General features: G+C 37.5%; 3 protein-coding genes and 1 pseudogene across 4 annotated transcripts; all 4 read right to left on the bottom strand.

Moving 5' to 3' along the window:
- Window positions 1-51: 51 nt before the first annotated feature.
- Window positions 52-11,966, bottom strand: LOC135587384 (2-oxoglutarate-Fe(II) type oxidoreductase hxnY-like). The gene is made up of 11 exons (XM_065078727.1): window positions 11,694-11,966; window positions 11,049-11,244; window positions 6,336-6,404; window positions 6,036-6,087; window positions 4,500-4,621; window positions 2,313-2,413; window positions 2,152-2,210; window positions 1,256-1,312; window positions 1,071-1,116; window positions 776-855; window positions 52-295 (listed from the first exon to the last, which is right to left on the bottom strand). Exons 1-11 carry the CDS (start codon window positions 11,769-11,771, stop codon window positions 235-237), a joined length of 921 nt encoding a protein of 306 aa, XP_064934799.1. The 5' UTR covers window positions 11,772-11,966; the 3' UTR covers window positions 52-234.
- Window positions 11,967-14,847: 2,881 nt separating this feature from the next.
- LOC135587382 (transcription termination factor MTEF18, mitochondrial-like) lies at window positions 14,848-16,868 on the bottom strand (annotated as a pseudogene).
- Window positions 16,869-17,011: 143 nt separating this feature from the next.
- LOC103993296 (actin-related protein 2/3 complex subunit 5A) lies at window positions 17,012-19,932 on the bottom strand. Of its 2 annotated transcripts, none has more exons than XM_009413307.3 (4): window positions 19,763-19,922; window positions 19,595-19,667; window positions 19,411-19,511; window positions 17,012-17,245 (listed from the first exon to the last, which is right to left on the bottom strand). In XM_009413307.3, the coding sequence occupies exons 1-4, from the start codon at window positions 19,855-19,857 to the stop codon at window positions 17,110-17,112; spliced, it is 405 nt and encodes a 134-aa protein (XP_009411582.1). In that variant the 5' UTR covers window positions 19,858-19,922; the 3' UTR covers window positions 17,012-17,109. The 2 variants fall into 2 exon arrangements, with proteins under 2 accessions (XP_009411582.1, XP_018686382.2); XM_018830837.2 differs by lacking the exon at window positions 17,012-17,245 and adding an exon at window positions 18,435-18,580 and having other exon boundaries at window positions 19,763-19,932.
- Window positions 19,933-20,743: 811 nt separating this feature from the next.
- On the bottom strand, window positions 20,744-26,995 carry LOC135587381 (uncharacterized). The gene is made up of 7 exons (XM_065078725.1): window positions 26,758-26,995; window positions 24,991-25,204; window positions 23,404-23,570; window positions 22,597-22,721; window positions 21,260-21,323; window positions 21,072-21,120; window positions 20,744-20,955 (listed from the first exon to the last, which is right to left on the bottom strand). The coding sequence occupies exons 1-7, from the start codon at window positions 26,953-26,955 to the stop codon at window positions 20,876-20,878; spliced, it is 897 nt and encodes a 298-aa protein (XP_064934797.1). The 5' UTR covers window positions 26,956-26,995; the 3' UTR covers window positions 20,744-20,875.
- Window positions 26,996-27,198: the final 203 nt, after the last annotated feature.

Here is a 27,198-nt window from a genome sequence, read left to right as displayed (position 1 = left end):
ATTCTGAAAGAGTAATGAATAGGGTGGTCAAAAGCAAATAAGCATTGGTCGAGAACAAAACAAATAGCCACTTCCCATCAACAATATTGTGGATTTGGAGATTTAAGTGCACATAGTCAATAGAGATTCATTTGAGTTCTTGCTAACTAAGAGGTTTAAATCAGGTCTCTTAGGGGAACTCTACACATCACCGTATCACTTGTGCTGTAGTTTGTTGTTTGTTTCACTCAGATGTTAAGAATAAGTAACTCTTAAACGTTCCTTCAAGTAATCGCCGCTTCGAATGGGAGGAAACCTGCAAGAAAATCAAGTTCATGTCCCAAATCAAACAGGGGTGATAAGAGAATCTAAAATACGAAACACAATAACAGTTATAAGTTGTTTTGGGAGAACATTTGAGGAATACATTTGATGCGCCTTTTAGTATATTAATAATAATGGAAATTTACAGAAATCCTATGAATACATACTAGGATTTTATAATATGGATCACCTTATATAGCTTTTAATCTGCCTTGACAAATATTAAACAGCAGCAGCTGTTGCATATGCTTGTTCCTCATCAAACAAATAAAATAATTCTACAGTTTTAAGACTATACTAGACTCTCATCAATATGGACCGACAACTAGAATGCCATCTCAAGATGACAGCTTGTATTTACCTCCAGAAGAACCATTGAGAACAATTGGTATAAGTATGCTCAATAGAATGTAGTTATGGAATATGCGTCCATCTATGAGAGAGAGAGTAATGAGGGTCTTAAAAACGGTACCTTGGTGGATGAGAGTCACTGCAGCAACTTTCTAAGCATTCAACCAGGCAATCAGGATTTGGATCAAGAAAGAATGCTACCTGACAAAGTCATTATGCGTTTGTCAGCATTACTTATGGCAATCTTCAGTTAAAAAACCTCAACAGAATCACTTCTGGCAATTGTATGTCTTTCACAAGACAAAAACAAAAACAGGAAACCACAGAGTAACAACTGAAACGTTAAAATCAAGTGCATCAAAATTTTGCTTTTTCAGGTCTACATAAATATATAAAAGATTAGATGAGATAATTACAGAATAGCGATCTTTTCCAATTGCCAGGACTCTATGCAATGTGGATCTGCAAATTATGGTTAAGAGATATGTACTCTTAGATTACTACATCAGAAAATACATGAAAAACAAACTAAACTAAACTTCTAATGTGTTGGAAAGTTCAATCAAATTAATTTAAACAGTATATAAGATTGAAAATTTACCGAAACAAACAGTTCGTCCACCTCTCCAATAAATCTCCAACATTAACAATGAAAGCTCTGCAAAAGTATACCCAGCTAGATTTCAGAACATAAGGCATCTTCTATCTGTGATTCAAATTTTCAAATATTCCAATGGAAAGGACATATTCATGCCAGATTATTATCTTAGACTGGTTTATAAAAAAACTGAGCAAGTCGGCCTTTTTCTCATTTGATATTCACGAATACAGAACCTCATAAAAGAAAAAAAAAAACAATAAGTGGAAAAACAGGTATGGCTGATGATTTACACTTGCAAACTGTAGGAAAATATGCAACCGTCAGAACAATGACTGCAGATCAGTAAGTGTTAGGTTTAGAAACACAAGTCAACTGGGAAATGTACAATATAATCCCTGGTTTCAAGCTCAGAGTACAGGCATGCGTTGGATAAGGAGCAACTGCCAAAGTTGAATACCATAAGCAAAATATAATAGCATGTTAAGTCAGATAAATGAGTGAATTGTGGGAAATGTGAAACATATAAGCTGAAAAAAAAAATGATAAGATGGTGTTAAAAGGAAAACATAAATTCTCCATTTTAAAAGCTCTTCATGAGAGAATCATCTCACAAATCTCCTTGCAATTTACAAGGCACTTTTTCCATATAGTTTCCACAATAATATGTAACCTCCTGCACTAGAAATTTTAGTATGCTCGTGCAAAAGAAATTTAGCTAATTCTGCACAAACATATATAATACATATGGATCCATAATGGATACTGGTGATAATAAACGATTGCGTTCAGATTGCAACCAACCATGGATCACATAAAATATGAAATCCAATAGCAAGTCCATCCATTAGCATTTACAATTATTTACAGAAAAAGTGAGACTTCTTGTTTATACTTACCCATTAACGTGATGTACATTTTCCCATAGTTGCGGATTGGTATCTTTTTCCCTGCAAATCTAAATAGTTCCAACGTGGTATCCATAAATACCTTGGAAAGCTGGAGAAACATACATATTATTTACTCTCTGAAAAAAAAAAAACATGTTCAGTAGACATGCCTGAAGACCAGGGACTCCATCAGTCACAAGAAGTGTGATAATTCCATAGTCTGAATGTGCCGATGCTCCATATTTACCATTATCACAAGCAGACAACTCACCTAAATATTGTAAAAGATTAGTTTCATAGTAAGTTTGATCTGTATTACATAATATGACCTTTTAAAGAATATTACATAATAAGACAACTTAACAAAACAAAGTAGATCTTTTGAAGAATCGACACATAATGATAATAATAATCCATAATTGTTGCTGCCCCTCTTGGAAACCAAACTATAAACTAAATCAAACAAAAAACTAATAATAATCAACGCATTGTCAAACTAAAAAACTAACAATAATCCACGCATTGTTGCTGTCCCTCTTGTACACCAGTGCTATTTTTGCCATGTTGCCCTGCCATGACAATTCGATGTTTGCTTGACCCACTCTAATGCTACTTTGTCACGTCCTTAGCTGGGATTGCCTAAGGCGTGTAACACCCAATCGATATTCGTATGCGAGTCAAATCTAGACCTTAACCTCGTGCAGTCCACAAAGGAACTGCACAGAGAAGAAGGCACAAAAAGGACAAGATAAATGGGATCACAAGTAACACAAAGCAATCAATTTTTAGTAGGCACAAAAAGCTCTTGAAAACGGCCTGAACGATCGTACACAAAGGAGGTTTCGAAGGCAAGTGCAAGCCCAATGTTCACTTAGCAATTTCATCGAACAGAAATCAGACACACTGAAGGCGTTGCACCACCTCTTAGACATATAACTAAGGCCCCGTCCAACCTTGTGCCACCTAGGGAGTTTCAGGATGCTGTGACAGATGATGTTTCGCTCCACAAGACCGTTAGCCAAAAATCAGCCCATGGCACACGAGGACGGGGCTATTTTGACTATTTTCACCTCTGCACAACTTTGCATAGCAAGAAACATTTTTGAGTTTTACAAGACAAACAAAAAACAAAAACACTGACAACAATTTAAAATGGGGCTGATGGTAGAACATTTTGCCTCGTACATGCTCCTTACGAGAAAATTGTAACACCCTCGATTAGTCTCATATCGAAAATGGACAATGAGTATACTACTATCAACTTCAGCTTAAGTATTTTGGCCAATGGCTTGGGCCAAACGAAGTTGATAGGATAATTAGCTTATCAGACCCGGGTCGTGACATTTGGTATCAGAGCTGATCTAGTATTTGGGTATGGTAAAGAGGTTCGAGTAGGAAAGGGCTACCCGTAGATGGAGTCAGAGGACTCGTCACGACGTAGAGCCACCACTAGGCTACGCCTCACATACATCATGCTAGGGTTTGATCTAGGCTATGTTGGGCCTTGACGAGGACGTCAAGCCTGAGTGGAGGAGATTGTAACACCCCGATTAGTCCTAGGTCTGATGAGTGGACTACTATCAACTTCAGCTTAAGCATTTTGGTCAGTGGTTTGAGCCAGATGAAGTTGTTAAGCCAGTTAGCCTATCAGGCTCGGGTCGTGACATTTGATATTAAAGCCGACCTAGTATTTGGGCATGGTGAGGGGGGTCGAGTAGGAAAGGGCTACCTGTGGATGGAGTAAGAGGTCTTGTTATGGTGTGGAGCCAATATTGGGCTGTAACTCACATGCACCATGCTAGGATTTGATCTGGGTTATGCTGAGCCTTGACGAGGACATCAAGCTCTTGAGCGAGGGTGATTGTAATACCCCGATTAGTCCTAAGTCTAATGAGTGTATTACTATCAACTTCAGCTTAAGTATTTTGACTAGTGGTTTGGGCCAAACGAAGTTGATAGGCCAGTTAGCCTATCAGACCCCGATCATGACAAAAACACTAAAAAACACTAAAAAACAACGAACAACAAGAACCGAAAAGCATCATGGACAAGCATCAAACACCTTGATTGCATTGCTGCTTCATGACACAATGAAAGCACAAAACCTCAACAACATCAAAGTCCCAACATTTATATTTATTTAAATACTTCGTATGGGATTACAAGTTAATTACAGTTAATATTACAAACTTTCCTATAAAATGTGATAGTATAGATACAGATATGCTAGACAAGAATACCGTGAAGTGGCCTCACATAAGCATGAATGCAAGTCAAGTAACAAAGAAGCAATAATTAGGGACAGGACTAGAGAGTAGTGTTGGCATAAGATAATAAAGTAAATTTGATAACAATACCTGGATAATGCAAAAGGCGAACAGAAGCCATTGGAAAATCCCATGCCCCTATTCTCTCGAAGAAATTATCATCTAGGTTCAAAGACAAAGCTATCAAAGATGCTAACCTTTTTGCAACAGACCTGAATTTAATAAAGCTCATCAGAATCTCAGTAAATATATCATATGTTCGGCCTCAAGACTTGCAAGCCAATTAGATTTGTGCTATTTAAAGCAAATTAAATAAGAAAATTAAAGCAAAGAAAGTACTGAATTCCTGTTATGATCTCTTTATTTGTGCTATTTAATCATGATGTTTACTTGATTTGAACTTTACTCTCATCAAAATAGCAATTATTATCTTAATCACAGAGGAATAACCAGAACAATCATGTGGCAGAGGAAGGGGGGACTAACATGAGGTAGTTGCTCCATTTAGACTCCTGTCCCCTATTTCTGACCCTCTAATTTTACATTCTAAAAACACTCATTTGTTTTGCTCTTCCTTACATTCTATACTCTCCCTCTACCAACTCTGTCCCACCATTATTATTAGTGATTGAATGAATTCAAAGGACAAGCAAGAAGGCAACCAGGATCATGTGGTCCAGAGACAAACAAGATACTCTTTTCTTCTCATTCATGGGCTAAGACATAGTAACTGGTGGCTGTTTTGTTTGTTCTTTGTGCTTCCTTTTTGCATTTATTTTTCACTTTCCAAACTCTTCCATTTGAAATGAACTGTGAGACTTTGCTCACTTTCAACTCAAAATAATGTATTCATTGTTGTTATATTTCATTATGTAAACATGTAGAACTAAAAAATGTAGTTATAAAATAACATTTTCTTGTTATGTTATTTAAAAATGACAAGTACCTTCATCCTATTACCTCATTTTAGCAAAATCATTACTGATACGGTTTGTTACAATTAAGAGGCAATAGTAAAACTAGGAAGCTGCCTAGAACCCATGCAAGCCCATAGGCAATCACCTAAACCCTGCAAAGCACTGGACATCTAGGTGGTGGAGATAGCTAAATTACCTAAGTGGATTGTGTAGGCATCTAGCGACTGCCTCTGACAACACATAAGATTTCAACTAATCACAATGTAGCTAATGAAGATCTTCCTGATCTAGTACCAAATACCCAAGGTAAAATTCATGGTCTCTAAAATTTTCAATTTCAGTGCCACGTATAATAATTGATACATTTCAAGGAGATCATATGCAATTGTTCCAATTCTAAATTGTAAACATGATGTAGAACATTAATCAAGATCTTCAGCACTTTGAATATCGTACTTATTATCATTCAAATCAATAATTTAACATAACCAATAATCACACAAACACAAGTATCAATTCAACAAGGATTAAATATTAGTCCGATACCAATTTTGGTCACTATAAGAATGGTGTGGAACCAGAATACCAGGAATTATAATTAAGATACATAGATGAAGAAATTTACAATGTAAATACAAGCAACACATAAAGGATGTGTTACAACACTTTACAATATGTAACAATGACAACATAATAAGAAGAAACTTACATCACATCTTGATGATATGATTGCATTGTATCTCTCCAAAGTGGTAAACTTTCTGACATGCACATGCCAAAGACAACGTAGGTTTTGTTTGTTAGAGAAAGTATGAAAAGTATGACAAACACACCACCAAAACATGGGCCCATATTAGAAGAAAAACATTATCATCATATGTATACACGATGAAAAAAATCACCAAACTGAAAAAAACCAGAGATAAGTAACTTGAGCTCCTGTCAATCCATAGCTGTTCGACAAAGAAGACCAATTCACCTGTAAGCTAACAGTGAAAAAAAAAGATACCTTCGGAAGGCCACTGATTCAAATCATCTTGTGAATTGCTTCCAATGTAGAAACTCTCCTTCAGGTCCCCTTTTGTCAAAAGAATAAGAAACGAATCCAAATCAATTTTTTTTCAGATAAGAGAAAATATACATGTGGTACATCAAAAAATAGTTAAATAACATGGTGTATGATGCTCAATACACAACAGTCTTAAGCATAGAGTGGATCATGAACTACCCCAAACCAGGTGGCATACAGTAAATGATCAGGATTTATTTAAACATGATAAAGATATCAAGGTTTGTGATCCACAAATCCTTGCAATGATCTCCTCATGACAAACCCTAAAGAATTGGAAGAGGAGAGGAGGGCCAAACATGAGCTTTGGGTCAAGCAGAACAAAACAAAACAAAACCAAAGTAAATAAAGCTTTGTCCACTGCCTTTGTGTGACTTCTGTCCCTGACAATATCAATGCCTGGTATAGAGATATATGACAACCAGTATGCTGTCTGGCATCAAGATTGCAATCATCTAATTCTATCTAAGACTAATAGCACATTAGCAACACCAAAACATGAAAGCAAATACTTTCATATTAAACCTCATGCACCTCTTCATTATAAAATGTAATATCCCTCATTTTTGAAATGTTTATAAAGATTTGTTTGTAATGTAAGGATCATTTTTTAAATGTTTATAAGGATTTGCTTGTGATGTCAGAATCAAATTTGGAATGTTTATAAGAACCTATTTTGAATGGTTTATAAAGACCTATTTGTAAAAATCTGAGGATCTATTTGTAAAATCTGGAGACCTATTTGTAAACCCTGAAGACCTAATCGTAAATATGAATAATACAAGGACTAAACTGCAAAATACACAAAAAGACAAATTCCATTGCCTCTACACCTTTGCCTTCGTTCTTAAGGAACCTGAGAAGACAACATCTGTGGAAAAGAGAGGAAAAAAGGGAGAAGAAGAAGAAGAAGAAGAAGGGGTAGGATTTGGGGCTTAGGGTTTTAGCTCAAATCCTTTCATTTGGGATCTAATCTTTCAAAGGCAAGTATTCTAACCCCATCTTACAATAATCTTGATCTCTGATTTCATCTCAATTCTGAAAAATTCGAAAGATTTTGACTTTGCACATGATATCTCCCTCGTTTAGGAATAAAACTATAAATCTGGAATTTTTCGAGATTTTGACCTTTCTGCTTTATGCTAGCCATAACTTTCTGCAACGAACTCTGATTTGGATAAACCTAATTCATTCGAAAATAGACTTATTGATATTTCTTTTGATACCAAGATTGACAAATTTGGAGTCTAAATGCCTACCTAAACTTTTATTTCAATTGACCCTATGAAATCTGTAAAACAAAGATTGTAAGTTCTGACCATTTAGTACTATTTTACTTCTAACTCTCTGTTAAAGAATCCAGTTATGACAAAACTTGCTTCATGAGAAACTAGACTCATAGATATTTCTTTTTATACCTTATATGAAAGATTTGAAGTACAAATGCCTATTGAAACATCTGTTCTAATCAACTCTATAAATTCTGCAAAACAGAGATGATGTTCTCTAACTTTTGGTTGCTAAACTGTTTATAACTCCTTGCTGGAAACTCTAATTCATACAAAACTTAATTTATCTGAAACTAGATTAATATATCTTTCAAATGACACCGTTTGGGCAAATTGGAGCATAATTGGTTATTCAAATAATTCATGAAATGTCTCAAATTCTGTAAGAATCAAGCTTTTATCAATTTTGTCTATTCTTGTTTTATGATAATTGAGATCTGTAGGATCATATTTTAGCACAATCTAAATGGTAAACATGATTTTGCTCGTAGAAAGAGATTCTGCATTCTACTCACATTAGGAATTGACAAGCAGACTCCAGAAACAGCATAAACAAGCTATGAAACTACCGAAGTTGTATTTATTCTGACCATCAAAGAGAGGTCTCAAGAATTGAACCATTTATGTATATGTGAATAAATAATTAACATTTCAAGCCTAAATTAGAGAAAGAATATCAGCAAATGGAACATGCAGTACTTTAGAATAAAAGACAGGAGAGTGGGTTATCCACTCTAGTGATGGCAGGTCATCTTAATTTATTATTTGTTTAAATAAATTCTAGTAGTTTAGCAGGATGTTGCAAATGTCATAAGTATACAAATGATGACATCATCTATAATCCTAAATTAGATACCAATATTGTCTAAAGAGAAGGGGAGAAAAACAAATAAAAAATAAAAGGAGGCAAATCTTTTGTATGATTGAAAATTCTAAGGAAAGAGGAAGGGTATGAGGCTTGAATTTGATTAAAGATTTCATCTCTAAAAGGAAGTTTCGTCATTCTATAAAGATAGATGCCTATTGATATAATAAGAGAAAAGATTATTTGCCAAGAAAAATTCCGAAATTTTGTCTTCCCAAAAGAAGACAAAGATAGGCAATTGATTTTACTTAACGTAATTTTTTTCTTATTGAATAATTTTCCTTTTTTATTCTGCTTGGAATGTCTATAAAACAGGAAAGAGATTATAACTAAGAGATGAATCAGTTGATAAATGTAGGAATAATTCTTTGCTCATATTATGTGTTAGTGATGTGAGACAAAAATATAATTTCATCGTATGCGTGAAAAGTGCAGAGGTATAAGATCTTTGGTCTTGGGAGTTACTCCTTGAAACAGAGTAAGTTTGTTAGTTCCCTTTCCTTCAATCCATATTAGGAAAAACTTTGTTGCCCATCATGCTTTTGTCCTACATTAGATTAGTAAGCAACTTATCCTCCGTTAAGGAGAGGGTGCAAAAGATTTGAGTGTAGTGCAAATGTGAGTTACGTCAAAGAGAATTGGAAGCCCGTCTGATTTTTCATTATAATTTTATTTTCTGATTTAGAGGGTTCTCAGTTCTCATTAAGCAAGCATTGGTGTACTTGTAAATTGGGTACCAAGTACTCATTCCATTTAGAGATCAATTTGAAGTGCCTTAATTCAAGAGTTCAAACAAAAAATGGACAGCACAACACACAAATCTCCAACCAACACGGTCTGCAGACTTTGCTCTATGAGAAGAGAGGTGTTTCCATAACCCAGAATGGTCACTCAAGATGCAAATGAGCAACTTTAGTATGGTATAAAGGCTCACCCTTCAATTTTAATAAGAGTCAACTATGGAATCAAAAAGTGACAGAATGAGACTTCTAATAAAAGGGAAAATAGGCAACATCTTACCTTCCAGAGAGTCCTATTTAGGGCAAAACGCAGTCAACTATACAGTAACTTCTGAATCTTGTAGTAAAAACATGATTAGGTCAAATGTTTCTCAGTTAGAAAGCTTGTACTGAAGGTGTTACACTGGAAGTTTGTTTTGTCAGAATATCGGATATTCATTCAGGCCTCTTTGCCTCCTTTAAGATCAATGGGAAAGAAACTAAATGATTTAAGTGATTATTGACTTTCTGAAGCATTTATAATTCTACTTCTAGTACATGACCACAAAAAATCTTTCGATCACAGCAAGTAACACACTATAAACTATCAATAATATCTATCACTGAAAGCAAATCTACTACCTGATTTAAAAAAATCACATATATCAAAACAAGGATTGAAATTTCGTACCATACCGACATACCAAGCTTTGCTCGATACGGTGCGGTACGACATACTAAGCGGTATGCCAAGGCGAATCGAGCAGTACACCAAGGCGTATCGAGCGGTACACTAAGAAAAAAAATAAAAATCAATTTTAGTACCGAGCGATACTAAATATAAAAAAAATATAATATATATATAAAGATATAAAATATATATTTTTATATAAAAATATAAAAATCAATATATAAAGATATAAAAATATATAAAGAAGATTACCGAGTGGTAGCCTCGACGTCATCGACTCATCCTTCTTCTTCTCATCGCCTCATTTGTGGCCTTTGACGTCAAGGAGGTGGGGAGAAGAAAGACGACATCGGCGATAGTGGACGAAGGAGACTGTTCGAAGATGAAGAAGGTCGGGGTCTTTGTCACCTTCCTCGTGGTTTCCTCTTCTGCCGCTCTCGTCGCCACCTCCTCCTCCAAAGAGGTACGACTCTCCTCGCTGTTACCTCCTAGATCGGGATCGTCGAGGGAGGGCGACGTCGGATCGGGATCGGGATCGAGAAAGGGCATGGAAGACAAGTTCGCGCTAAGGTTCGACGAGCTTAGGTTCATCGAGACATTGGTGACGACGCATCAGTGACTCCGCGGTCCTCTTTCTCGATGCTTCTCCCTCTTTCTCGTTGCTTGTCGCTCTTCTTCGTCGCCTCGACTTGCCGCAACTAGGCTAATACCGCCCGGTAGCGAGTGTCCTCGTGCCGGTCAGCTGGCGGACCGGTACGTATCGCCCGTACTGGGCGGTACGAAACGGTATTAAAAACCCTAGATCAAAGAACCTCTGAAACGCAAGATGTAGATCCTACCCATGCATTTGCAACGTCACATCTAGATCCTACCCAGATGTGTCTTCCTAGTCAGATTTAGTTTTACATAGAAGTCAAGAAAATTGATGCAATGTCATTTAGAAACCAAGTATTACAAATACAATTACTAGAACATCAAACATAAATTATTTCGTCATTTTAAACAAGATAAGACACCACAGTAAGCCTATAAGCAATATGATATTGCAGCGAATACCAAAGAGACAAACATATAAGCATGAAAAATTGCCTTTAAACTCAGTCGAAGTATCAAGAGTCTCAGCATATAATGGAGTATAGCCTCTATGAGCATCATTGCGCTTCAACTTCATCTTCTCTTCCAGAGGTAGTGAAAAGAACTTCTGACTCTCTTCAAATACCTTTTGGAAAATACCTTTGCCAATCCCATGATTTATTACATAAAAGAATCCATACTCAATACATGCCTGAAAAAAATATTAGGCAAAAAATTGTATTTATATCAAAGAAAAAGTAAAAAAAAATTATTCCTTCGAATTTTTATAAACTCACAATAGCGATTATAAACGATTCACGTTAAATTAACGTAAGAACGATTAAATGAGGTGTAAGGGATAACGAAAGATGGGTTCAATAGCTCACTAAAGATACATATATCGAAAACGCCCAACGAAATTTAATTGGTCAGAATAAAACCAAAAACAGCGCTAAAGAAACAAAACATGAAGTTTAATTGCTCAACATGGATACACAAACGGGTCTCGCAAAGGATGACGAACACGAAGAGGTGTACAATAGGGGAGTCGTATTTGATAAGGTTTGAATAGTACTAGAGCGAAAGAATGCATCTGTGTCGAAAAGATACAATCTTTTAAGAGTCTTGGAACAACTGGAAGTAGGGTTTCGAAAAGGGGACCTGGCGGATTGATTCAGCGACGGCGGCGCGATCGGGGGAGGAGAGGTCGATCAGAGGAAGGCTGAGGCCGCTCGACATCTTTTAGCGTGGATCCCGATTCAGAGCCGCGCCCGTGTCGATGCCAGTCGATTTGAGGTTGAGGCAATAGAATAAGTTTAAGATCCTGGCTCTGCAAGAACTAAATGAGCACTCCGAGAGTCGCCGACACCATACTGTGAGACGACACGCGTCGTTTTCCGAAATAGTCTAATAGAATTATCTATGTTACTTCTGTGATCAGTATTCCAGTGGAACGTGCATTATCGTTATAAAAGCGACTTAGGAAGATCGTTGACCTTCATGTCACATTGACCGAACGAACACCAGAGAACACTTTTGACTTTTCCGATGATATAATTGACTGTTATGGGCATCCAATTGGGCAATTCCGGCCACCTGGGGATGGTTAAGACGCAGTATCATCCTGTGTGAAATCACAGGTATACAATCTTATCGTCTATTTCCATGACTAGAATGAATCCTAATCTTGCAGATATGTAAATGTAATACCTTAAAAGATCCATCCTTCTCATTTCATATGTATTGGCCATTGATCAAAAAGTTCAGACGGTATCCGATTGAAAGATCATGCATTCTCTTAGAAACAAAGAAACCCAATAAAATTCTACCAAATGGAGGGAGAAATTGCTGGAAGACAACAAATGAGAAGAGTGTAAATGGAAGAAAGGCAGAAGAAAATGAACAGGTTCACAAGATCATCCAAAGAATCCTAACAACACTCCTGAGTAATATAGTAAGACCAGAATGTAGTCTAAAGACTAAGCATCGCATCCTACAAGTTTAAGATCGCAGCAAAAAGGACTTGTAATACGAAAGACAACAAGAACAGAAGAACAGAAACATGATGAGCAATCATCTATTGGAAGGAGTTGATCCTTAATTAGGAAGATGGAGGCAAGAATCCTGTTGTCAATCTACATCATTTACTTTCTACTCTCCAATGAAAAGTATTTATTTTATATGACAGTGCAAAATTCTCAACAATAACACATATATTTAACTTGCTATCAATTAAGGGAAACAATTATGTGCTACCTGTAAGAAATTAAGGTTTACCTTTGAACTTGAGGCTTGGAATCATTATCCATCCTCCCTCGAAATGCTCTGGAGGTCTGCCTGTGCTTGGATCCTCTGTTACAAGCAAGAGTGAAAAATCTGTGTTCTCTACGTCTATGTGTGTGTGCAGGTCAATGTGTGTGCGAGAGTGCACCACATAAAATGCGTCTTGGAACCACAGTAGGACACAGATCATAGCAACAATGAGTGTAGTTTCAGAGGACCTCGTTATGTAGCATGCATCTGATAAAAATTGAGGGTTAATCCGATCCAGCAAAAGAGAAAGAAACAGTCATGCAGAATTTAACTTGTTAGCAACACAGAACTGGGGAACTGCTGAAGCTCTTGTGGGGCAAGTTGCAACACATCTTACCATCCAAAAGCAATAAATCTTATAAACCAGTAGTTCCATAAATCCATTGCATGAGTATCTAAGTTTCTTAAGAAGTGAACCAAACAAAGCCATCATCATGTCATCACTTACCAGTCAACAGGAAATAATCTTGCTCCCATCTCAACGATGTGCAATCCATCCAAACTACAGAAAGCACTGATTACTTCAAAAGAAGAAACATAAAAATGAATTGTATAAGCAGGGATGCGACAAAACTAACTGGTGGAAAGATTTAGCATGTAATGATAATAGAGAACCAAAGTCAGGCACAAACTTCTTCATGTCATCAACATAGTTACCATGTATTCAACATAACTCAAATAGGAAAATTAAAATGAAACTTTTGATATTACATGCCACAATCTAAATCAAAGACAAGTTGAAATAAAACTCGAGATATTACATACATGCAAAAAAGTCATTTCCATGCTTCTTGGAGAAAAATGACTAGATTCTGCCAATTGCAAAGAACAAACATTGAATTAAACAATTGTGACTCATTAGATAAAGATGCTCTGCCAACAGTAAGATAAAAAAAAGTTGGCAAGATAAGGAGCACAAATGAAGAAAGCAATCCTCTCTGCCTCGTGGAGTGAGGTCAACATCAACAGCAAGGCAGAGCAACAAGCAGGGTTCCTTCTCAAAAGCAAAATGAAGAAACCAGCAACAAAAGGTGGCATAAATGATAACATGAAGGGACAATTTGACAACTTAAAAAAAGCTTACAATTACATAAACTAATGTGGAGAACCAGTAGTTCCAGAGATCTACAGGTTCAAAACCTTTCACCATACCAAGAAGCATACAACCTCAGTTTGTACTCTTACTATGCTAAAACAACAAATTCACAAAACATAACACTAAAAGATGCATGGACTAAAGAATCTAGTTCAATCCAACTTACTGTAGAACAACCCTAAAAGAATGTGTTTATTTATCATATATACTCTTTTGCTCACAGCTAGATGGATTCAGTGCTGATGTTAGATCAATCAGGCAAGCTCAACAAACAACACCAATTAACAAGAAAAATATGATACCGTTTATCCAACAAAAGCAGTTAACTTTCAGATGGACGCATGTCACCAAACAACACGTAGAAGCTCAAAATCTCAGAAGACAATAATTCATCAGAGGGAACACAGAACAAGGTTCCCGAGTAGTAAACGGCATAGCACCAGAGAAAGACAGTCTCTTCCCATCATCAAATGCAAGCTCTTTAAGCAGATCAAGTTAGCTGGAGGTAATGATAAAGTAGCTACAAGCAGAGGATTAATTCCTGAGGAGGTGCTCAAATTGGACAAGTAGAACAAAAGTATGATCTTGTATGCCAGCAAATTTGGATAAAATAAGCCAACCACAGACATGTTGGTAATAGAAAATGAAGTGTTTCTTTAGATAACTGACAGGAATATTTGGGTAGTCTTAACAAATTAACAATAAAGAAAGCATAGTTTCAGTTGCCAGCATCAATTAAAATACAAAAGTATAAGATTCATGAAATCTTGGACATTTTACTCCAGGTGGACCACAAAGGCACAAAATCAGAGCAAAGTGATATGTGAGCACCACTTTCAGTTCAGTGTATCACGCTAAGAAGAATTTGTCAAATCTATACAAACAATCAGTTAAAAGGAGAGACCAGCAACCAACAAAACAATTTTCCCTCTTTTAGTAAATCCTATACAGGGACAATATGTCAATTACAAATTTTGGTGAATAAAAGTCGATATGAAGCATTAAAGACCAAAGTTCCCTGATTCATGTGCAAATCTTTCCATCTTAACTAGAATAACAACAGCCAAGACTAGGTCTCGAGATGCTGGTGCTGAAGAATCACTCTGCATCAGTTGGCAGGGTTACAACCTGAAACTTGCGTCCCAAGATACTTTTAACAGTTGAATACAGCAATCTACATCCACAACTGGAAAGAGATGCAAAAAATCAAATTCAGAGGTTTGGAATCACCTTAATGCTTATGAATAAAATTGTACCATTGAGGTGAGATCTTGAACAGTGCTAGCCGGAGAAGCATTCCAACCATTGCTTAGGAGCTGCTGGATGGACACTATAGAGGTTAATCATGAAGCTCTTCTCAGATCTAGCAAGGACAGTAATGGGGGAAAAAAGCTTCTTGAGCAAGCCATGCTCTTTAAGCCATTTTAGCATCTTATATCTTGGCTTGATCCTATTCTCCAGGTCCAAACAAAGAAAAGCCGGATAACTATCAAGGCAGTCCAAGGAACAACCCACGTCATTGCTAAGGAAATTCACCTTCTCATAAAGCATCTCTTTGCTTTGGTTAAGTAATTTAGGAACCATGCTTATCCTCTTACATAGCATGGAGTACTCGATACCCATCTCAAGGAGGCAATCAAAGCGCTCCTGCAATTGGCCACTTGTGCTGTACATCAGTAAAAGGCATCTAACAGTGGCCTTATTCTGCCCAAGTCCAATACCTAGCAAGAATTCGAGCTTGTTATCCACAGACCACTCCTTCCTCCCACATTTTACCCTCTCCAAACCTTGTAGAAATTTGCTCTCCAATTCTGTATCAGGTGATGCAGCAGAAACCAAAGAAGATGAAAGGTAATGGTGATTCCCATCCAAAATCCTGCTTAAGAACCACTTGTGCAGGTTCATGGCACGCATGTTTCCTGGCAAATTCCCCAATTTATTTTTGCCCAAGACATATGGATACCTCTGAGACAGCAGAATCACTTCATTTTAGGTAATCCAACACGTTTCAGATACTCTGGCATTGCGATGATAGGGTTTTCCAAATCAAAATCCAAAATATCTGGGCATCCCAGAATAAAGGGCCCAACTTTCTCTTCCTCCATACCTAGCTTGATGAAGAACTTCAACTTCTGTGCGATGGCTTCCTCATCCAGTTCCAAGAAAATCCTTCGGTTCATGCCCATCAGCTCGCCCATTGTCCCCCTGCTGGAACCAAGATCGTAGAACACTCGAATCCTCCTGCAAATCTGAAGGAACACATCAACATTGTCCTCGGGCACGCTCTCGGCCAGACTGAAGTCCACGAATACCGTTCTCAGATCCTGGAGCAAGCGATCAATTTCCCCGCCGGGCTCAGCATCAACAGTCATCGCGGTAGGGAACGCGAGGCAGATGCCGATGACGCAGACCCGGTGGAAGCCGCGGGCCTCAAGGTCGCGCAGCCGGGCGACGAGGCAGCTGGGGACGGATGAGAAGATGGAGGACTTCTCGCGGTAAAGGAGGCCGAGCTTGGTCCAGGGGAAGCCGAAGTGTATGAGGGCGGAAACGGCGGCGGCGCAGGAGGAGGCCGGGAGGCCGATGCTCTCGAAGAAGAACTCGAACTCGTTGACGGGGTGGTAGGGGAGGAAACGGGTGAGGGTGCATCTGAGGTAGTCAACGGCGGCGTCCGGGGGTAAGGGGACCTGGGCGACGAACGCGGAGAGGGCGAAGGGGGAGTGGGAGGCGATGTAGTCGAAGTGGAAGAAGGGGAGGGCGCGCGTGCCGTGGAGGTAGTCGGTGAGCACGCGCTGCGCCTCCACCAGGGCACGCGCACGGTGGCGGTAGCACACGTTCTTCAGCTTCGGCGGCAGTGTGCACAGGAACCTCGAGACCAACAGCTGCCAGGGCGAGCCCAGGCGCATCGCTAAGGAAGGAAGGATTAGGATTCAAGGCGAACGGCTTTGGCTTGGCAGAACCGTGCGTGCGCCTGTGAGTGTTCGCGCGTGCGTGGGCACGTGCGTGTAACAACTTGGTTATGAATCTCAACTAAAATAGCATGAAGATATGATGAATCCAACACACGGAGCTCTGTCGGAAACGAACTCAAGACAGCGCTTTGCTAATGTCACTCATTTGTGGTAAGCGAATAAGTGTCACAAGAACAAGCTTGCTGCTTTTGTGTGAAGCTTACACAGTATTAATGGTGTCAGCTAAGGAGCGAAGAATACAACCCAACCCTGCTTTCTCTGTCAGCTTCTCATGGATCTTGAGGCACTGGTCACATGTAGGTCGATCTCCAGTTGCTAAGCCTCTATATAAATACCTGCATGTTTTAGTATGTCTGTGAGCAGCCAACAAATTACAAGAGATGGCATCAGAAGATGAGCTGCTCTATGTGGAAGATGATAGGACTAGTCGAGTACTATTTGGAAGAACACCAATGTATTGGAGACTCCTTGTGAACATCCTCCATGCAGTTTAGATATGACAATAAGAGCATTTTGGATCATATGCTTAAAAGACTCGTTATGTCTAAGCTACTACCTATCAGATTAATTTGAGAAAAATAGTAGAATAACCCAATGAATCAGGCTCCCATTAACACAACCGGAGAGGAGGAGACTCTCTCCATGACTTCAATCTTAGTCACTGTGTCACTGGGACACAAACCATTGAAATGGTCAAAACAAATTACTTCCAAAACTACAGAGGATTGTCACAACCCTTGAATAACACTCATCATGCATGTTTTCTGTGAAGAAACATTTAACTAAGAATATAAGTTCATTTGTTGAGAAATATCCCAACATACATTCCTACAAATCAATGTAGAAATAATAAGATCTTAAACTTACTTAAAGCTCATGCTTAACATCATATTAACCAAGCATAAAAATTATATTTATATATATATCACAACTACCTTGGAATTAAGTAGCATTTTGTCTCTAGAAAAGACTATATGAACCAATTCATCCTTGAAACCAAGATAAAACTCTTAACCAACTTTCTTCCCTTTGTATTAGAGACCTTTGCATAGTTGGGAACATTTTATCACAAATTTGCACCCAAAATCTATTTAACTACTCCAAGACTCCATATTGGGTATTCACTACCTACTCCATGTGTATATCCATACTTTTGCAGCTCTGTTGTAAATTATGACCACGCTAGGTCTCTGGATCATAATATAAGAAAACATGTTTGTGGGGATAGATCAAAATCTAAAACAACTAGTTTGAGTCTACTTGACCCATAGCTCAATAGTATTCTCATACAGTTACAAATTTTACAGATATTGCAATCCTCACCACAGTTCAAATTGGGCACCCCGACATACTTGATAGCAAGAACACAACATGAGAAATATTCTTACAGGGACTACATTCCAACATAAAACATTTATTAGTCTCTTCTATGAGTCAACCTTCATGTGTAGCATCGACATAAAGATAAGCACTGCTCGTGATTATGCTCCAAATCTCTTACGCCAGCATAATATGCATCTTTAACCCACCAAACATCAAGAACCATTTCAAAATGAGCAACAAGCAACCACTATTTGTAATTGGCATTTCGTTCAGTGCATATTCAGCCAAAATGTGCCCAGTAGTTCACTTTCACAGAAGTCATTGCACCCAGGAGTTTGTCTTTATAACTATATCACAGTAGATTATAAGTCCCTCAATGCAATGTACCCTTAACCATAAAACTCGCTAGGATCTAGTCTAGTGGCCAGGATACAGCACTAGAAGGATCACAACCAAAATAATTTAATGCTTTGGTCCTCTATGATGTAAACAAAAGTGTGCATCATAAAGCATCCAGTCGCATGTTTATTAAGAAACCATCAGGCTGTAATTAATGTCAAAATTCATCTACAACTTGACCATTTCTTAAATTATGGACATGTTATGAACAAAAGTGTCATTTACAGAAAATTATGTTGAGAAACAAAAGCTAGAAATTAGTTTTGGCAATCAACCTTCAACATCAAAAGAAACAAATAATGCCAAAATATTTTAAATAAAGGAATTTGCCAATTCATTATAATCAAGGTCCATTAGTCATGCAAAAAATCTTAGAGTAACTATCCCAATCCATTTAAAGGCTAGCATGGATAGGTTTAAGGATCCTCTTGTCGCATAAAGCCATTGCCTTCCCCATTATCCCAATATCAACTGCTTCAGAAAGTATATTTTCATCCAGTCTAAACTTGGTATAATTTAACTCTGCAATTAGATCAAGTCAACATAGCACATCTTTCTATAATCTTGATTTCCAATTTTCCCACTAGTCATGGTACCTTAAACATTCCGAAGGAAGACAAAAATGCAAAAAAATTGCGGAAATATCAAGCTATGTCCGAATAGTTTGAAAAAGATGCTGCTAAAACATCAAATCCATGTGATAATGATAACGAACAACATCGCAGAACAAATCATAAATATAACAGAAACTGGGAAAGAAAAGATTGATTTGTCTTACTTCATGAGAATGTCGTAATACTCGGGATCCAAGGAAGAGAACATCGCATCCACATCCTTGATAGCCATGATCGCCCGATGCACCACTATCCAATTCGCCGACTACAGCCCCAAAAGAGCTATAATTCTTCACCTAAAAATCAAAATTTACACTCGAAGCGGCGAGGAATTCGATCCCAACTAACCTTGCACCTCTCATCTTTGGTTTTCAAAAGTGAACCCTCCAACGCTGTCTTAAGCGCCTCCACCGGCTTAGATCTGCCATTAGGGGTTCAGCATTAGGGCCTACGAGGAAAGACTGGATCTCTGTAGATTCAGCTGGAATCGGGATTAGGACTTCGATTCGAACTCACTGCTTAAGCAAGCTTTCGATCTTGCGGGACTTGTGCTCGATCCGGGTGATGATCGCCTCGAGGTTCTCGTCCTCCAGAAAGCCCACCGTCGCCATTGGTCACCGCCACCGTCCGTCGCCGTCTCCGCCTCAGCCTCCACCGATAGCTTTATGGCCGACAGAAGGGGGATCATTTGTCAGGATCGGACCGGTCCGGTATTGGACCGGGCTACCGGTCATCTTGGTATCTCGACCCAGTCCAAGTGGTACAGAACCCTTTCAGTATCGGGTCGGATCCGAATCCAGGTTGGGGTTGAAGTTGGATAGTGGGTTATCGTGTCTGATACATGTCCAAATTGAGAAGCCAGATAAAATCATTACTATTAATTAGACAAAATACAAATGAAAAATAATATTGAATTTAATAAATTTGTAAATTACTTAAATAAAAATAAAAAAATATTATAAAAATTGTAAAAGTAACTGTAATAATACAATTATATTACAAAATACCAATAAGAAACCAGAAATATAAAAGCAACCATTCTCTGATAATTTTTCACATGTAAAAAAATTATATATAGATATAAAAAAATATTTTGAAGTATGCACTATTTATAAAAAAATTAGTAACATGTATAGGTTGAGCAGAATGGATCTTTTGGCTATTGATTGCTTAGATCACTGCAGTCATCTGATTGTTTTACCTTTCCATGCAATTGATCTCAGTACTGGACCAAACCATACACACATTTCCAGAACCAGAACATTCAGTTGACATCAAGGACACCATATAAGTCCATAAAAGAACATGCCAATGAAGTGAATAAACACATGAAACCAAACATTCAACTGAGATTTAACAACAACAAAAAAGGCGTGTAGATCTCAGTTTTTTCAACAAGTTGAAAGGGCTGTCCACTATTACAAATCATTCCATTTGCAGAAAACTCAACAATACAGAAATGTGTTGTTCCTTGTTGAGTTGGGATGCATCCATCAATAGACTAAAAAATGAGTTTTCATTTGACAAAAACAGTGTAGAGCCATAAACATTCTTAATTCATCATATTTGCATGATTAACTTCTTTAATCCAGAAGATTACATTTGCCGCCTTACTGTGGAACATTAGGCTCAATTTGTTATCTTCCCAGGGTTAGGCTTGTTCTCCAATGAGGTAAACATGAAGTTGCCAGAGAATATAGCCTCCTTGTCTGAACATCAGAGTTAATTTGCAGCGAGATTAGAAAATAATCATTATCAACAAATATTTGTGATCAAGGCTAAGCTTAAGCAAAGTTATGATGATATGTAGCAGAAGTAATTAAACCTGTCAATAAAAGACAGGTAGATTCCCTGCGAGTATATCGAGCCATGGCCTGAAATCACAAAAATATGGCAAAATTCATTCCAGTGGGAAGTTACTAACATAAATTTATCATAGTTCAGGATGGGAAGCTTTTCCATGTTGCACATGTCATGTTATAGTCAGTTAAAAGTAATAAATAGAGAATATGCCTGGACAGCAGCAGTAGCAGCAGCATCATTTGATAACCCAGAACCATCTTCGAAGAAAATATTCCTGAAACAGTAGTTGCACCAGCTTCATTACCAAATTGCTGGACAAGAAATTGTCAGAGTACTGCATGTATTGAAACTAGCACTGAAAGACCAAACAAGTCTAACAAATTGTGCAGATAAAAAACAACGGTCAAATGAACATGATGCCACGAACCAAAGATGATTCTGACTATGTGGTGCTTTAATATTGAAATAGTATTATGTGGATCCTTTCGGGCCATTGAGCTCTGTTGAGAACAAGGTTGATAGATAATCCAAGTGACATCACATCCTTTACAGTTTCCAACCAAGTCTTGTTAGGTCTTGCTCTTATCTACAGTATCCATAGTTTGAATCAAGGATTGCGGTTCCACCCGAAATGGTACAAAACAGGCGGTATGTACCGGTTCGGGCATGGGCCGTTATGCAGATCATCCCCGTTTCTAGTGGCCATGTCCAGTTCAATTAAAATAATTAAAAAAAAATCAAAAATAGCAATGGGCCCCATCCAACTTGGCATTAAAAAAATCCTAAAATAGAAATTAGGGCTCGCGAACATGAGCCCTCTTCTCGTGCATTCAACACTGCTGTCATCACTATCGCTTCGCCGCCGCATTCCTTCTTCCAAGGTATGCGCTCACCTTTTCACCTCCCCTTCTTCTTTCTTCTTTCTTCTCTACTTCCGCTTCTTCCTCCTTTGCTGCTTGCTCTTCTTCCTTCTTCCTTCTCTCTTCCTTTTCATTTCTCTTCTCCTTTTTCTTCCCCTTCGAAACACTGGTACATATCAGTGTACTGTTACATGGTACATTAGTACTGGCCAGTATATACTAGTCCGATAGATCTCTGAAATGGGTCCGGAATCCAAAATGGTGATCATTGGTTTGAACTCATCTCATTGCACTTCAAACATATTCTAGTTGAAGTACAAGGAATAATAAAATATTTAGGACATTGATTGATGATGTTCCACAATTTTCATTACATGAAATTGTGGAAAGCTCTAATCCAATACCTGTTACTCGTTTTTACATTGGTTTAATAGTATTCCAACCTCTCAAGATAAATTCTGGATCTAATAGTCATACACATCTCAATCATGACAACCAGCATGTACCATGATAACAGAACATCAGCAGCCATATCCCTATATCAACTTATCTTGTTGATAGTCCTGATGAGTAATTAATTCTCTTTAGTTGTGGGCACATACCAACCAACCAACATGTGGGCATGCCAATGCAAGTAAATTCCCTCATGACAAGAAGATTTAGAAATGGGTCAGAGGAACATGTTACCTCCATATTACATTTGCAAGGTCATCATGTTTAGCTTCTGGGGTCATGGCAGTGTCATATGCAACAATATTGCCATAGAATATCTTCTCTAGATCCTTCATCCATTTTGTCAATAACAAGTTAACCTGCAATCCAGCCGCAAGACAAAACAATCCACTGTAAATTGTAATATCAGATGGTTCTTGGAGATACTCAGAAGCATGATCACAGTGACAATCAGAGTCATGTATTTAATTAATATATTTTTCTGTAAAATATAATTTTGTAAAAAAAGTAGATTGTGCTTTTCAGAAATAAGGCAGACAAAAAAAATCATTTAGTTTAGTGAATGGAGACCACACTTGTCTTAGTTATTGCTAACGAAAGTGAGAACTAAAATTTCAGTGGTTACATTCAGTGTTGCAGGAGTTCCAAAGATCAAGGGACAGTACCTCTCTTACAAACTGCCAGCCTTTTCCTTATTAGCAATTACTAGTTTACTACAATGGTTTGGAGCATAGATAACAATTTTGAAGCTAATGAACAACCACAGTAAAAAATATGTTGATGTTTCTTTTATTGATTCAAATTTAACTGGTTTAAGCTTCTTTTCCAAGTCCACACAAATGTAGGTTCTTGTTGAGTTTTACTGAAGCAGTTTGACAATGTTAAGACACTGCATACGTCGGTGCTGACAGAATAATCTAGACATACAAGTTTACATTAAATCAAAATATGCATTTGACAATTCGATACACAACAAAATTATGTCAAAAAGATGTAATGCAATTGATTGAGATACAGAAAATCATAAAGGAAACTACTAACCCCAGCCTTGGACACTCTCAACTCCAAATCATGATTATAAATCTCATACAAGTATTGCCCAAATTCAACTCCTTCCTTTCCGTCTTCCTTCAAGCGGCGTAAGAAGAGCCACATATGAAGTACAAGCAACGAAAATGTAGTTTTAAATGTTTTCTCCAACTGAAATACTGCATAAATGGATACAAAATGTTTAATTAGGCCATCAAGTGTTGGTCCAAGAAAAACTACATGAATTTCAAGTAATGAAAATATAGTTTTAGATGTGTTCTCAAGGCCAAGGACTGATTTTTGTGATACATGAGCCCATTACATAATGTTACCTAAGAAAGACTACCTAGCCAAGTTTTCAGCCAACACATGAAGATGGAAAAGTCATTAAAAAAAAAGCTAGTTCAGAAGTGATAGAAACAAAAGTTAAGCATTAGACAACAATAGGAACTAAATACCATGACATGCCTCTATGACAACATTGCACATAACTCGTAAGATTCGGGAATCACTGTTTTGTGAAGTAGAAAATTTGACTGTCCCAAGATTCCAAAAGGAAAAATCAAGTTAGCAAGAGCTAAAGAAAACACTTCTCTTTCTAGTTGTATGTAAAATCATGGCTAGTGTAGCTGATGTTTCAAATCATCAAAGGAAACAAAATGTCAAAAGCTGCACTCGCTTGAAAAAAGTGAAAAAAGTATTTGATCAAACTAACATCAATAGTAGCTCTGCTACACAAGAGATTACATGATATTTTTGCTTGTTTTGTGTAAAGTTCAAATTCTAATTTTTAAATTGAACTTTCAAGTACATTTGAATCGTTAAACTTTATGATCAGTATGAGACCCCACCAGAATCAGATTGATTTTCTCCCCCGTACTAACTCTTGTAATATGTATTCGATGTTTGACCCATCTTTACAATGACACGACAAATTGAGTACCCATGTCACCGTAGCACAGCAATGTGAATTAATGTTATCTTGGCCAATAAGAGATGGAGTATGGATATAAGGAAATATGAACAACAGAATCTCTTCTGAAATAACTCTATGTTAAAGATATATGCATGGGTCAACTCTATATATTAGTACAATATAATAGTACAATACAAATAATTAAAACAAGGATCCAAGTAGCAATAATACAATATGACTAGCAATAATACAATATGACTTGCACAATAACACATAATATAGCACAAATAATGGTATTGAGAATAAAACTAATCTTGAAATCTAGTTTTACTCTAGCAAGCAAGGATTTATTTATTTAAGCTTCTCTAACAATACTGTGCTCAAGCTTTATGCAACTCATAGCAATATGTACAATATATAGAATAACATATTACGTTCTGTATCAATCCTTAGCAATATGTACAATATGTAAAATAACATACTATGTTATGTAATCCAAACATGAAATAATGAAATGTAAAATGATTGCATGTAATAGGAAGAAAAGCATATTAGGCACAGAATGTGTGTGCTCAAAATTTTCAATTTCAAAAATAATAATAATAAAAGGCGTATGTATTTGACCATGTCAGAGTAGTAAAAGCAAAATCAATATGCAAAGAAAGAAAATGAAGAAGGCACACCATCATAAATAGCAGGCTTGTCGACCTGGGAAATGATGCGCCGATAAACTACATTTGCTCCTCTAATGGATTTGCTTTGTTTGCTATAGAACAACAATAACTTCAGGATTAGACGCTTGATGCCCTCATAGTGAGGTTCTTCTATTCTCAGAGGAGAGTTGGGTGGCAAAGCCAATGAGCATGCCTTGGACCAAAACATAACATTTAGTCTAACCTGTCCAAAAATGTTAGCTTTCAGTACCAAAACAAGAAAACTCAGAGGATATTGTTCTTTTGAAATGGAAAAAATTACTCCAAAGTTTATAGCCAAAGAACTAGCATAATAACAGGAGAAAATCAACTTATGTAACTTTGAAACCAATTTTATGGTACAGTCATACAGGGTCACAAAGAGAAAAGCACATTTGGTGTGAAAATTCATGATTTCAAAATAGATCTTGACACTTAGCAGCAGGATAAGGTTTCAACCTTTATTTTAACATTGAGCTAGGAAAAATTAGTATCAGGATGAGTGTGGTGCTAGCACAACTGCATAACACTACAATTTAGTTTAGCAGCCACAGGTAGTTCTGCAAAGACGTGAAATTTTCAGTAGACATACATGAAATCATGTGACTTGTTATGATATGCAATTCGTGGATCCTGTCATGCAACAACAAAGAGCCAAGAGTCATTATGTTGATTTGCAACTAAATTTGTTCAAACTTTTGGAATAAAAGATGTAGCAGGAGTACAAAGACAGAAACAATGTCTCTCATGACATCACAAGGAAGATATAATACTATAGTTTTCAGTTAAGTGACTTGTTGTGAGACGATGGGCAACTAATCATTTAAGCAATTCTATTCATACAGAACCCATTTAAGAAAAAGTCAGTCCTCTTTATATAATAAATCATCTCATGAGCTTGTCATATGCAAGGACTGTCATGGACACAAATTTTGCACAACTATCCCAACCATAATCTTGGCTGTTCTAAGTGTTCATTATGTCAAACTCAAAACATGATTGTTTAGTCATCACTGCTAGCAAGTCAAAATGGTACAATGTTGAGGTGAAAGATGACAACTGAGAATGTCTCATATCACTCTTCATTTGTTAATTGCCAAAAAATAGAAAAGAAAATGGAAACTAGATCACATTGAAATAGTACAGTCTTGATACTAACTTCACCAGTATATTCTATCAATTTAGTCTACATTAAAATTGTTTATGAAAACAACACAACTGGAACCACCTATTATCCATATTATTTGGTACAGGTAGGTGTAAGGGTTCACACAATTTGCATCAGCATCATCACTAGAAAGAGGAGATATGTTTCCAATGGTTTAATAATTTCATTAGAAGCACAATTCTTCTCAAATTCTTCGAACCACCCTACCAACTAATACTAGATTTGAATGACACATGAAACACGAGATGGTGGATGACTTCCATTTCCGCTCAATATATATTTGAAGAACTCCAATTTATGAAAACATTGCGCATAACCATGCCACAGTAACAATTCTTTTATGCTCACTAAGATATGTTGTGAAGCTGCAACAAGACAACATAGGATGGGGACGTTGAGAAACTTAGGATTCATTTGTTTTCTAAGACCTATAGCTTCATTTTCAGGACTAAACAACACTCATGATGATATCTTGTACTCGTCTCCTTGAAAATTGGTGTCTTTCCAGTACCGAAGTCTTCCTACACGAGTACATCATCGAAGAAAACAATCAATAGTAGGCGATGGGCTTCATGATTCCATTCGATTACCTCTGGTTTGTTCAGGGGGAGCTTCGAGGGCGAAGACACGGCCGGATTCGAGGGAGCGGTCACGGTGGCGGCGGCGTCTGTACCGACCTTGGAGTAGCTCCGATCGGAGAGGTAAGCGGCACGCGGAGCGGCCACCCTACGCGTCAATTCAGCAGCGGCAGCGAGTTGGGAAGCGGCCCTTCCCCATCTCGCCAACATCGTCGCGAAGATCTAAAACACAGTCACGGAAATGAATGAAAGAAAGGGCACAAAATAAAACGAAAAGGTTCCAACGGAGCGGAAACGAATCACACCATCACACATCATGATGAAGGGTGGCGATGCGGTGCACGCGGCGATCGGACGATCCACAAGAATTTGAGGGTTCGGAGTTAATGAACATGACGCTCCTAAAATCCACAATACTTTTTATCTTTAAAAAACTATCATCAACATGGCTAC

The sequence above is a fragment of the Musa acuminata genome, chromosome BXJ1-8 (genome assembly GCF_036884655.1).
Source record: "Musa acuminata AAA Group cultivar baxijiao chromosome BXJ1-8, Cavendish_Baxijiao_AAA, whole genome shotgun sequence".
Taxonomy (NCBI): domain Eukaryota; kingdom Viridiplantae; phylum Streptophyta; class Magnoliopsida; order Zingiberales; family Musaceae; genus Musa; species Musa acuminata.
This window is presented reverse-complemented; position numbering and strand designations above follow the sequence as displayed.

Coding starts and splice junctions, on each gene's coding strand:
- LOC135587381 (XM_065078725.1), bottom strand. CDS start 26,955: ATGTTGGCGAGATGGGGAAGGGCCGCTTCCCAACTCGCTGCCGCTGCT. Junction 22,722..23,403: donor TGAGAGTGTCCAAGGCTGGG/GTTAGTAGTTTC, acceptor GCTGGATTGCAG/GTTAACTTGTTATTGACAAA. Junction 20,956..21,071: donor TACCTGTCTTTTATTGACAG/GTTTAATTACTT, acceptor TCTGATGTTCAG/ACAAGGAGGCTATATTCTCT.
- LOC135587384 (XM_065078727.1), bottom strand. CDS start 11,771: ATGTCGAGCGGCCTCAGCCTTCCTCTGATCGACCTCTCCTCCCCCGAT. Junction 4,622..6,035: donor TCATATCATCAAGATGTGAT/GTAAGTTTCTTC, acceptor TATTAAATTCAG/GTCTGTTGCAAAAAGGTTAG. Junction 2,414..4,499: donor TCGCCTTTTGCATTATCCAG/GTATTGTTATCA, acceptor TACAATATTTAG/GTGAGTTGTCTGCTTGTGAT.
- LOC103993296 (XM_009413307.3), bottom strand. CDS start 19,857: ATGGCGACGGTGGGCTTTCTGGAGGACGAGAACCTCGAGGCGATCATC. Junction 19,512..19,594: donor CCAAAGATGAGAGGTGCAAG/GTTAGTTGGGAT, acceptor TTGGGGCTGTAG/TCGGCGAATTGGATAGTGGT. Junction 17,246..19,410: donor TATTACGACATTCTCATGAA/GTAAGACAAATC, acceptor TAAAACATGCAG/GTATTTATATAGAGGCTTAG.